Source organism: Monopterus albus, unplaced genomic scaffold, assembly GCF_001952655.1.
Source record: "Monopterus albus unplaced genomic scaffold, M_albus_1.0 scaffold88.1, whole genome shotgun sequence".
NCBI lineage: Eukaryota > Metazoa > Chordata > Actinopteri > Synbranchiformes > Synbranchidae > Monopterus > Monopterus albus.
This window is the reverse complement of record NW_018127968.1, coordinates 537,432-550,446: the sequence shown is the minus strand read 5'-3', so window position 1 is coordinate 550,446 and position 13,015 is coordinate 537,432. Positions and strand designations below refer to the sequence as shown.

Sequence of the window (13,015 nt, the reverse complement as noted above, 5' to 3'; positions counted from 1 at the left end):
ATTTACCACCGCAGGGTGCATAGGAAAGCTGCCTCCATCCTCAAGGACCCCACCCACCCCCAGCACGGACTGTTCGCCACCCTACCCTCTGGCCGGAGGTTCAGAAGTGTGAAATGTAGGACCTCCAGACTGAAAAACTTTCTTTCCGTCTGCCATCAGACTCCTAAACAGCTGAGGAGTTTATTACCAGGAAATACGTCATGTACTGTCGACCTGTACTGTTTACATTCTCAGTTTGCACATGCATAATTGCACATTGACTGTTGACTGCTGCACATGCTGCTCCCATCCAGCATACATTCTCTTATTATATTGTTATATATTTTTATTATACTGCTGTATTTGCTGCTTAAAGTGCCTTAGATTTTGTGTTACTTATTTATCTGCTTTACATTTCATTTGTATTATGTGGCATTCATGTGTATGGCCAAGTAAGAATTTCATTGTACAAGGAAACACGTTTCCTAACTGTGCATATGACAAATAAACAGTTTGACGTGAATATTACATAAAATATCCACTCAGCAGTCTGAAAATATCACTGATCAGCATTTGTGCATAGAAGAAGAAAGTCTCTGGTCCTGTATCCAGCAGCAGTTATATGTAATGTAGTCACAGCTGCACCAAATGTGTGAAATCCACGAGGTCTTGCATGTAACCTTCTAAACATTTCATTGTTTTTAAAATAATACAATCTCATAACCACTTCGTTTATAGTGAATGTGGATGTGTCACCCATTTTATCTCCACCTACAGCTGGTTTCAAAGCTGATCAAACCATCATGAAATGCAAAACCAGACACAGCATATATCATTTGCAATAGTAATGAAGGTATGTCTGTGTGAAACCTGTTTGCTTGAAGCAGTGGCACCTGCAGGATTATACTTCCTAGTATGCACAAGAACTGCATATGGCAGCGTAAATCTTGTTTTAATGAGAAACCTTTCTCATTATAACAAGACACTTTGCTTGTTTTTATGATACTTTCACATTAAAACATTTTTCACATTATTACGACATAGTGGATTTTCTTCTTATAAGGACATACTGTAGGCTACTTTGTCATTGTAACTACATATTGTATTTTCTCATTATAACGTGACCCCTGCACAGCTTGGAGTGAGCGCAGCGTGCACATTGACTTTGAGCAGCACCTCCGCAGCTCATTCAGTTCAGCAGCCTCTCTCTTGTCAACCCCCTCCCATACCAACTTTCCACACAATAACCAACACTGCTTGGGAGGTGCGCTCCAGCCGGTCCTTGAGAATCACTGATCTGATCACTGTTTGGATTCCCAAACACAGACTGCAGATCACCTCTGGCTACAATCCTGGTGTGTCCTGACACACACCAACACTGTTTGACTATATTCATATTTATAACCACATACTGAGGACTAGATTATTTAATTTATTTTAACATAATCTTCATAACACACAATACATTATTCAGAGTGAATTTGAGCAGTTGTGGATTTAAGGGTTAATTTTAAGTTGGTGTGGATCTTAAAATACATTTGGGTACTTGATCTCATACTTTCCAGCCTATGCACCTGTCAGGAAAATTGCAAACGCACCTGTGATTGTGATAAGAGGTGGCCTGAACAGGTGTTATCCTTATCACTATTCCAGGTCAAAACAAGCACCAAAGTTGCACTGCACTGCCTTATTAGCAGACACACGGCATCAACTGTGTCTACTCTCACCTTATTGAAAGCACATGCATTCATGGCAGGAAAATACCAAAAACACCAATGTGCAAAAAAAGCAGCATGCACCGGAGGAAAACTCCATAATGTCTGCTAATGAGGCAACACAGAAAGTGTGCTGGCAGAAAAATAGAGGCCAGTAACTGTTGTGAAGTAGAGAAATGCCTTACCTGGAGATGTCATGTTAACGTTGAGGTCTTTCAGGCTGCTGGTGTTAAACTTCAAACTCTGAGCCAAGACAGAGCTCCTGTAATAATATATGCACATGCATGAAATCGTACACACAATAGAAACACAAGACACAATCACAAACAGATAAATGCAGTTTAATCAACGAATATAAAAAATTTTTCTTAAAAGGAATTTTTGCCTTTATAATAAAATGCTTCCAGGTACCTTCAGGCTAAATGGGCTAAGGTGCACAATCACTTAAATCAACACAATGAAAGTTTTCCTATTGGTCCCAAATGACAGCAAGCGATGACTATGTGTGACTAATTTTGCAAATTACAATAGCTTCAAAATCCCCTGTGTAGTGAGATTTGTAAAGAGAAACAGCCCAGGCCACTCTCTTGTACTTTAAAGGTCTACACAAAGGTGACAGCAGCTTTCTCTTGTGCAGTGCTGTGACAGCCTCTGAAAGAAAAAAAGAAAGAAAGAAGGATGAAGACAGTGGCATACCAGGTTGCCTGGACAGTGTAGGTGATAGGGTCTCCGATGAAGGCATCAAAGATGGCATCGGACAGAGACGTCATGTTCATCAGCCGGTTCTCAATTAGGAACTGCAGGCTGGGAAGGAAAGTGTTACACAGCTGACCAGGCTCTATGGAGAAGAGTGACATCAGCAGATGTGCAGACTCCGTATTCTCCAAGGCACACACCTACGACAAATCAGTTACATAAGCATCAAGAGGAGTTTCTGGATCAAACTTATGCAACAAATATTGGTTGGTTAGTCATACACAGGCAACCACTGAGCCTGTGTATATTTTACTTGTCTGTTTATTTTAGGACCTCAGAGTTATGATTAAAGCCTGAACACTGAAAACTCGCAATTTATGATTTACAGCTTTTTTGGCACTGGCACCAAATTACAGCTTTTGGCATTTAAAAAAAATCATTAGTAGAATTATTAAACTAAATGAAAACACTTTGCTTGAACTGTAACCAAACTCCAATCAGTGGTAATGGTTTTGTTAACTATTCATGCAGATGTTGTGGCTATATTTTGTTCCACTTGACTATACAGTACAAAGTTGGGGTAACAGGGTTAATGCAGAGACCTGGGATCTCAGATGATCAAATTCCTCTGTGAATCGTGGGTCTGTCAAGTTGGTCTGAAAGATCTCATTGGCTGTTTGGATGATGTGCTGCTTGAGATTCAGGAGCTCTGTGAAGGGAGGGAATGTGCAAAGGAGAGACAGAGGTTACTAGAGTTTGACAGGAAGATGGGGCAGGAAAGAGAAAAGAGGGCAATGAGGTCTGCAAGGTGACAGAATAACATGACATCCCACTGGGCTTCATTACAACTCGCCCCATTTTAGGGCAGCGAGCAGCAAATGATGTGCTTCAAGTGAAACCCTGTGCAGGACTGATGGGGCCAGAAGGGCCAACAGTACTAGATGCTGTCGTGCATTAAAACATATCTGATAAGCCATAAGAAAAGGTACCACCTGAGGCCGCAAGATGTGATGACAGAATATTTAATTAGGCCAAAATTAGACAATGATGGTGTTTAATCTCAGGGTGCTCAACACCTAGAGGCCTTTGCAATTACAACACAGTTCACTCTGTTTGAACAATGTTGTGGAGAAGTGAAGCAACTGCTGCTTACAAAGTGATTCTATGCACTAAAAACATTATCACACAAGCACAGATGCCAATTAAAAAGAAGTCATAGACGTCCACTTGTGTGAGTGCAAGGGGAGACGTTTAGCGAGGGTGGACAGGAAAAATGATTGAATTCTACTTTGCTAATGAGATTTAAAAAGGTGCTGAGTGTTTTTTTGTTGGAGAAGTGCCATATGGCCTTGGGCTCTTTGTGAGCTAAAGTCTTATTCCTCTTATCTGCAGAATAAATTATGCTATACTATAATCATGCATACAATAACAACAGCATTAACAAATCATTTTATAGTCTTCCCATGGTTTTGAAATAGCTCTGAAGGTCAGAGAAATAGGAGGCACTCCTCCAAGCTGTGTGACTGCTTAATGGCACAGGCCAGCAGATTGTGTTTATACACATACACTGTCACAGCAGGTACTGTATGTAAAAACAAGCTGCAGCATCACTGTGAGTTCTACAGTAAAGCTACAGTTAGACTAAGGATGAGCGGGAGAGAATTCACTGTGGACTTAATAGGTAGGGTTAATTTGAAGAAACTATGAGGATAAAGCATCTTTCATTTGGGGACTCTCTATTTAACTAATATAATCTCATAATATAGCTGCTGTTGGCCCAAGAGGCCTCAAAATGTCCAGACTGAGTCAGAGAGATGGTAGGTCTGAACTGTAAAGTTACCTTGAGATTCAGTGGCCATTGCAATGGTGATATTTTTAAGCAGTGAGGAGAATGAATAGTCATCAGGAAGAATATCAGTGGCATTTGTCAGGATATCCATTGGTGACCTGGATGAGATTAAACAAGGACAGTTTATAAAATAGGGGACAACATAATAGTGAAAATCAAGGCAAAAGGCAAGATTAAAAGAAGTTATTTCCAGAAGCCAGGGCAAATTTAGATGTCAAGCTAGATACAGAGTTTACACAAAACAATATTTACATCTGAAATGTGATGGGGAGAGTGAGGAAGGCGAGCATTCCAAGGCCGGCATCAATGGTGTCTTCCTGAAGGTCATTGAAGCCCCACTGCATGTCACCTGTAGCTCCCTTCAACACAACGCTCAGATCAGGATTGTCAAAGAACATGTGAGCTGTCTCCATAATTTCTTCTGTGGTAGGAGGGACAGATATGGCTTTGAACATATCAGAGTAATCGATGTAGAACAAGTCTATGAAATCATCCATGGGGCTTCTCATTGGCATCCATGGGCCCTTGTGTCTTTGTTGGAACCACACCATATGGTTGCCACCTGTCGGTTCATAGGCCATAGGGGGCAGAAGACCACTAGTGTTCACCAGCTGCCTCAACATTACAGCCATGTTTCCAGCTAGGTCATCACACAGCTTCATGTTTGCTGGAATGTCCATACCCATCTGGTTCAGGAGAGGCAAGAGAGGCATGATGGTGTCACATATTTTGGGCAGAGCCTGAGTCACCAGATCTAGTCTAGATGCTTCAGTGGAGTTCCACCATGAAGACATCTCAACCACTTTCTGCATAATCAAGCTTGTATCATTAGATTCCAGGAATTTCTCCATCGCTTGGTAAACTGTAGGTGCGTCCCTAAGTATATGGAGGTCACCCATCAGTTTGATAATGCCCCTCATCATCTCAATATAAGATGACTCACTGACTCCAGACCAATTTCCCCACATTTCAGAGAAGATGTCTGGGCTGATGTTCACTGACGTTAGAAAGATCATTGCTGCTTTTCTGAAGAAGTCTTCAGATGAGCTGCCGTTTTTAATGAGATTGTAGTTGTTCAGGATGTAGTCCAGTGCTTTCTCCCCAGCGTCAGTGTAGGGTTGGAGGGATGGGATCTTGCTTCGCAGTTCACCTGAGAGCATTCTCATGGAAGACACGCTGTAAAGGGAAAACAAGTAAGTAAGTAAATAATTAAAAATGATTTACAAAAAACAGAGATGTTTGTTGGAACTAAAGCATTTATGTGGACAACAGACTAAAGACAAAGGCCAGAGACACACAAAGCTGATATGAAAAACCTAGCAGCGACGAAGGCCTAGCTTTGTGCTGCCTCATGTCGGTTTTATCTGGGTGAGTCGGGTTTAAAAGTGGCACTTGAACATACAGACTACAGCTAACCGGCGACTAGCACATACTTTCCGCATCTGCATGACAGAAATAACTGCCCCTACCGGGAGGTGGCGGTGTCGCCATTCAGAAAGGTAGAGAAGAGCTAGACTGCAGCACCCATTGTTCAAAACAGCTAATCAAGAAGAAGTCTGTTAAAAAATTGGAAATGACACTGCCCTTGGAGGTTGTTGAGCCGAAAAGCAAGGAGAAACCACACTAAATGGATGAAATCATGGATACTACAATGACAGGCTGAAGGGGCTTTCCCAAACTGTTCTCAGCCAATTAGAGCAGTCTCTCTCTCACTGTCGAGGCCTGACCAGATGTTGAATCGGTTGAAAAGCCATTGAAGGAGGATGACTATTACCAAAGGTGCGTGACACACCAGGAAGTAGAGCCCCGACAATGCCAATGACCCAACAATGGCCAACAGCCAACTGTCAGCTTAGTGTGTCTCCATCCTAAGACCTCTATTTCCCTGCTAGATATATCTTCATTACTACCACGGTGCATGGCGATGTATGTTGTGTGTATTTCTGCATTTTATGATGGTATGATGGTTTGATCCCAACAAACACAGCTGTAAAGGGAGATTAATAGGTTGCATGCTTCTGTGGCCCACAGTTAGACTACGTTCACACTGCAGGTCTTAATGCTCAGATCGGATTTTTTGCCGAAATCCGATTTTTTTGCGCTGTTGTTCACAATGTCATTTAAATGCAACTGCCATCTGTCTCATGTGTGAACGGTATACAGCCCTGAAGTGACCCGCATGCGCAGAAGAGGACGTGACATCAGACGCAGCGTACTGTGTTTGCGAAAATAAAAATGGATGTGACTCGTGATAGCATGTGCGTAGCGATGTACCAGTTAATGTGCAATCGAAATAAAGAAATAATAATAAGAAGAATATCAAGAAGAAGGAGAGCACAAATATTGCTTATGGCCTCGCCTCCTCCAGCCCAGCGCAGAATTGTGACGTCTGTTGCATTTCAATGACAAAAAAATCGCATGAAATGCGACCTGGCCTTTCAGACTGAAGTCACATTGCAAAACATCGGATATGTATCCGATTTAGGACCACATATGAAAGTGGCCTGGGTCGGATTTGAAAAAAATTGGATTTGTGCTGTTCACACTGTCATAAGGAAATCGGATATGGGTCGCATTTGGGCAAAAAGATCGGATTTGAGTCACTTCACCCTGCAGTGTGAACGTGTTCTTAGTTTCTGGATCACTTTTGGTACGTAGTGATTATAATACTGTTATTGCATTATTTTAAAAACATTTAAACATTTTTAAAATTACATGCAAACAACCTCTAAAACCCCCATACATTTTGCATGCTGGATGCAGCTGTGAGTAATTTACAGTACACTATATAATATATACAGGACTGGAGTCTTTCTTTCTTCCATGCACAAAAGCTGGTAAATCATATTAGTATACTACTGAAAGAATATTCATGTGCAGTAGGCTACATTTAATATTTATGTCATCACAATTTAGGAATAGTGTACATACTGGGTAGGAGAAGAAGATATAGGAAAAGATTCTTTCATCTCATATGTCTTTGCACATCCTACTGCTGCCCCCTATTTCGGGAAAAGTCCTAATTCTCACCATTTTTATTAATTTCCTCAACAGAATTCCATAAAACTCTCATTTTTTAGATTTGGACAGATGTAATACTGCATCATCATCATGCTTTATACTTACAGTATTTGCATAGTTTTCCCATTCAATGCTTGATAATAGACTTTAGAGTCTTTCCACTGTGATCAGTGATCTATAACTCATGTGCAGTGGTCAGACCTGATTGATTCCCTCTAATATGCAGAATGTGATTCTTATCATCAAGGCAGCCTCATTATTGTAGCTGGCATATAAAGGGAAATCAATTTTAAGATAACTCGGCTAGCTGAATCATGGCTGTCTGCACAGGCCTGACTGTTTTCACACATTAAATTAACAGAGTTAAAATCAAATTTGATCACTCCACTTCCTTGTGTAATTATGAATCAGACTGGTTTGACTGGTGCATTGTGGATAATGTAACAACAAATGGAACAATGAAAGGCCTATTTTTTGTGGGTCTGTGTATAAACACAGCTGGCTCTAGACAGAATTTAATGGAAATGTAAAAGACATTTCCACAGTTAAGTAACATACTGATAAATATGATCACACTAATCTTTGTTTTGTAGCTGCACTATATTTTCATATGATTGTGTTGTACTGTCCTCCTATTCTATAGCTGCAGCACATGATCTAGTGAGGCCTCTGTTGGTGAAAAAACAGGAACCAAAGTATGCTATAACAGGGCTCTCATCATGCAGCTTTTGAACATCGTGTGAGCAATTGTCACCTGGTTTGCATGTGCATCTCCTGGAGCTTCCTCTGCCAGTAAAGCTGTACCTCAGGGCTGAGACGATGGCCAAACAACTCAGAGAACTCATTGGAGAAAGCCATGATAAGCTGCTCTGTCACAAGTGTTTCATTAACCCAGACTTGGTAGAGAGACTGTACAGTCTTGACAATCCTGGCAGCTGTGGCACTCTCAGTCATTGGTTCCTCACCCATATCCTGTAAAGACAGTATTGAGCAGATGCACTGTTAGCAAGTGGTAGAACTGGCAGTGTTTTCTGTGTGTCAACACTGCCACCAAGTGGTGATCCTCTGAATTTCAATTGCATAAGTACTAAATTATTTGCACACATTTTAATATTTTACTCTGGTCTGAGAAACAAATTCAGAATGGCAAATCCTTCTGTTACATTAGTTTCTTCAACATTTCCTCTTTAATTTAGCATAGATCTACTTACACTCATGCTGAGGTTTGAGAAGGCAGTCTGTGCTGCAACAGAGGCCTCCAAAGCAGGCTGCAGGCTGATGTTGCACCACATTGCCATGGTGTTGTAGCTTAATCCTGCTGCCTCTATTACTGGATCCCATATGTTGAGGGCTTCACTGCACTTCAAAGTACCATTACACTAGAGGAGAAAATGTCAACAAAAAGACCAAGTTTTATTGTGAATTTTTCAGAGAAAACTAGCTCCGCATCAAAACCAAACAGTTTATAGAGACAAAGAAAAGGGTGGAGGTGTCACATGGGTATCACTGCTTCACACAGACTTACATACCAAGTACATACCCACACATACATCTAGCACTTAGTAAGCTAAGCACAGAATATGAAATATTTCAAAAAGGTGTGCCCGGAAACGGAGCCTTATAAGCTTGTACAGGTTTTATTTACTGTACAGGTGAAAAGAATGACATCAATCTTTTGAAACAATCAAGAAACCAAACTTGCAAAGTATCCCTTTAAAACACAAACGATACCGAGGTTACCACACTAGGATGATGTTTGCCTCCCACAAAGACAACATCATCCTAAAGTTCGCGGACGACACCGCAGTGATAGGTCACATCACTGGTGGGGACAAAACAGCCTAAAGGAGGAAGGTGGCTGGTCTGGTGTCATGGTGCAAGGACAATAATCTCACCCTTAACACAGACAAGATAAGGGAGATGATAGTGGACATGAGGAAGGAAAGGAGATCTCATCAGCCACTGTTCATTCGGGGGCTCGAAGTGGAGACGGAGAGCAGCTTCAAATACCTGGGCGTCCACATCAGTGATGACCTCACTTGGACACTTAACACCACACAGCTGGTCAAGAAGGCCCAAACAGCAGCTGTACTTCCTGAGGAGGCTGAGGAGGTTTGGCATGTTGCCTAGGATCCTTCTACAGCTGCATCATTGAGAGCATCTTGACTAGCTGCATCACCATCTGGTATGGCAGCACTATTGCTATGGACTGCAAGCGCCTGCAGAGAGTGGTAAAGACTGGAGAAGATCACTAGGACTCCACTGCCCTCTCTGCAGAGCATTTACCACCGCAGGGTGCATAGGAAAGCTGCCTCCATCCTCAAGGACCCCACCCACCCCGAGCATGGACTGTTCACACCCCTACCCTCTGGCCAGAGGTTCAGAAGTGTGAAATGCAGGACCACTAGACTGAAAAACGCTTTCTTTCTGACTGCCATCAGACTTCTAAACAGCTGACTCAGGAACAAACTCATAATTCCACCCGTACTGTTTACACACTCAGTGCGCACATGCATAATTGCACGCACTGCTGACCATTTGCACACATAGCTCCCATGTAGCATACATTCTCTTCATTGTATTGTGCTCTTGTTGTATTTTGAACAAGAGGAAGGAGAGGGAAACTCATCACACAGCCCCCATGTAGCATATGTTCTCCCTTCATTATATTGTGTTCTTGTTGTTTTTTTCATTATGCTTCATTCATTGGTTGTTTTACAGTGCCTTAGATTTTGTGTTACCTATGTATCTGCGTTATATTTCATTTGTATTGTGTGGCATTCATGTGGATGGCAAAGTAAGAATTTCATTGTACAGGGAAACACGTTTCCTCACTGTGCAGATGACAATAAACACTTGACCTTGAAATGAGGTCAATACCCTGCAATAAATCTTGGTAATGGTCTTATACTTGTATAGCGCTTTTCTACACTTACAGCACACTCAAAGCGCTTTTCACACTATTTGGCCATTCACACTCACAAACGCTCACACATTCACACACTGGGGTTCAGTGTCTTGCTCAAGAACACTTCAACAAGCCGGGAATCGAACCACTAATCCTCCAGTTAGGAAACGACCCGCTCTACCTTCTAAGCCACAGTCGCCTCCAGATTAGATTTATAAATGTAAAAGTGATGCTTAACCTTTATAGTAACCTTTTTGATGAATCTACTTTTTTTTTAATTTTGTGTTGTACATCATAATTTAAATAAAATATCCCAAACAAAATCCAGTCAGACAGTGTCCTGGTATGAAGATGTCTTTCAGAAGTCTTTTGAGGGATAAATAATGTAAGCGCATATGTAAGTAGACAGAACAGACAGATGATAAGAACAGCACATTCATCCTGCTCTTACATCAGGTGCATGGTAACTTAGGTGTGGCAGCAAGATGGGAGACAGGTATTATTAACAGATACAGTAGCTCTTGTCCCCACCTCTCTCACACAGGTATATATGCAAACATGTCCACCAAAGAGAGCCAGCAAATGAAAAACAGCACTAATGCAATAGCACAAATGTTATTAGCATGAGAACAATGGCAGTCTAACCTGAGCTGCCTGTATTGTGGAATCAATGGCATGCTGCATTCCTGGCAGGACCTGAGAGAAGTTGTAATGACTGGTGTTTACAGACTGTACAATTTCTCTCATCAGGATCACCAAGGGCTTCTGGAGGCTTGCCATCATCACTGAGAGAAAGAAAAGACAGATGAGTTGACCGATATGAATTGTTTCACTAAAAGTACTTGTACTGGATAAGTCTGAATAAAAGCAACTATTCATTAGAGTAATAAATCAAGTATAAAAGAGAAACACATCTGAGGCATTTCAAGGTGTGTCAAGGAATGAAAGGTAAAATATCCACCAGTACTATGAGTGTTTCTTATATGACATGCGCATATGCACATACAGTACAGTAGGAGACTGGATCCTTCTTATTATAAAAGGGTGATGTCAAGGTCAATGGCTCAACAGTCCACCCTTGTTCTTGCTGTTTAGTATTGCTCTCACCATTCTGTGCTTGGATGATGTTCACCAAACGTCCAATGGATTTTTCAAACAGTGGCATACCAGATGAGGCATTGTCCAGTAGCTCTGTCTCTTCAAGGGTTGACAGTAGGGCTTCTAGCACCTTTTCAAGTCTGTGACAGTACACAGGGTATTTGGTTTAGGGCAATCACAAAGGCAACATACAGTGTGCAATTTAACACTAGCAAGCTATCTAACCAGCAGTAAGTAATTTCTTGTTTGTTTTGGCTCCACTGCAAGTGGTTATTAAACTTACTTGTCCCATGTGTCGTTGTCTGCCTGACAAGTAATTATCTGCTCCAGGATTGGAACAAAAGAAGAAAAGCCCTCCAGTGATTGAGCAGTTGAATTTGAGTTTGGACCTCCCATGCCAAGTGGCCAAAGAATGCTCAAGAGTTTACCCATCTGAAAGAACAATTCAAATTTTCACATTTTCATGTGATTTAATGCAAAGCCTCAGCTACAAGGGCTGTGTTTCCTTTACCTTTTGAGACATGAAATATGCTAAGAACAATGAATACAGGACACACATTATTTGAAAAATGCTATAATCGTGTTTTTGTTTTGTCTGTCTGAGATGATAAATGATATCACATTTCAATACCCTCATAGCCACATTTCTGATGTTGGTGGTTTGTGACTGGGCATTGGCCAGCTGTTCCAGTAGCAACACAGATGACAATGAGATGTTTTATCAGCATTCTATCTTCAATTTAAAGTAATGTCTGGCATTCCAAACTTACAAACGTTTCATGAATGTATGTATGAATTTACTCAAAACCTATTGAAAAGAGGATAAAACAAACAAAAATAAACAACTTTTTAAATACATTTGACAATGTTTGAAGCTTTACCTGCTCAGTAATTATGGTTGCATTTTGTACTGATACACCCTCAAAACCTTCCCACAGACTCCTGTTGCCTGAAATTACAAAAAAATATTACTGACAAAGTGGGCTTTGCCTTCAGTGTCAAACATACAAACATAATCCTCCATGTGAACCTTGGAGCACTGTGCTACTTTGATCCATACATCTTAGGCTGTCTGGCATCAACACTTGAATAATGAAGGGCACATTGCAACTTCCACTCCATCAGAGTTCATCAGGATTCAAAATGCTGTCCACCTACTGTGACACTGAGAAGCTGACTTACCTTGGCCAGTCTCCAAGATAAAGTGTGTGATGTTAATGAGCAGAGAAATGTAGGCCTGGACTGTGCTGTTTGGTGGCAGGATGCTCTGGACAGTCTTCATCTCATTCAAAACCCTTAAGAAACAAAGCACATCAATATTTTACATCTGAATGTGTCTCATCAAAGGTCATCATGTCTCTTCAGATTTTCTCAGAGGATTCAAATGCATGCACTATCTTTATGCTTGATTTAAATTATGGCTGGTTGGTAATTATGATCACTGGAATGAAATGGTCTGCTGGTTTTTATTATAACTGTCTACTGGGACTATTTTGCTGAGATGCATGAGTGCAATTCATTTCTACTAACTGGCTGCTTGTAGAGTACAAGCAAAGGCTCTTTGAATTACAGGGAATTTGACTTATTTAACATACATACACTAAAATACTAGTGTTAATGTCTAGAACACTGTTTAATCAAGATGATTTTCTTTTACATGCATTATTAAACCTGTTAGCAAACATTTGCTTACACATAACACAGCAAAGTTAGTAATTACAGTTATGTTTCTGGCCACTGGATGAATGT

At 41.0% G+C, this 13,015-nt stretch overlaps 1 protein-coding gene across 1 annotated transcript in view; it reads right to left on the bottom strand.

Moving 5' to 3' along the window:
* The window catches only part of abca12 (ATP-binding cassette, sub-family A (ABC1), member 12), an 86,878-nt gene that overhangs the window by 49,883 nt on the left and 23,980 nt on the right, over positions 1-13,015 (bottom strand). The window contains exons 21-32 of the mRNA XM_020607655.1: positions 12,449-12,561; positions 12,148-12,215; positions 11,550-11,698; positions 11,276-11,406; positions 10,814-10,953; positions 8,472-8,639; positions 8,015-8,232; positions 4,492-5,415; positions 4,231-4,337; positions 2,993-3,099; positions 2,391-2,590; positions 1,880-1,956 (exon numbers count right to left, since the gene is read on the bottom strand). Of these exons, the coding sequence (XP_020463311.1) occupies positions 1,880-1,956; positions 2,391-2,590; positions 2,993-3,099; positions 4,231-4,337; positions 4,492-5,415; positions 8,015-8,232; positions 8,472-8,639; positions 10,814-10,953; positions 11,276-11,406; positions 11,550-11,698; positions 12,148-12,215; positions 12,449-12,561 (2,402 nt within the window). The remainder of the gene's footprint in view (positions 1-1,879; positions 1,957-2,390; positions 2,591-2,992; positions 3,100-4,230; positions 4,338-4,491; positions 5,416-8,014; positions 8,233-8,471; positions 8,640-10,813; positions 10,954-11,275; positions 11,407-11,549; positions 11,699-12,147; positions 12,216-12,448; positions 12,562-13,015) is intronic.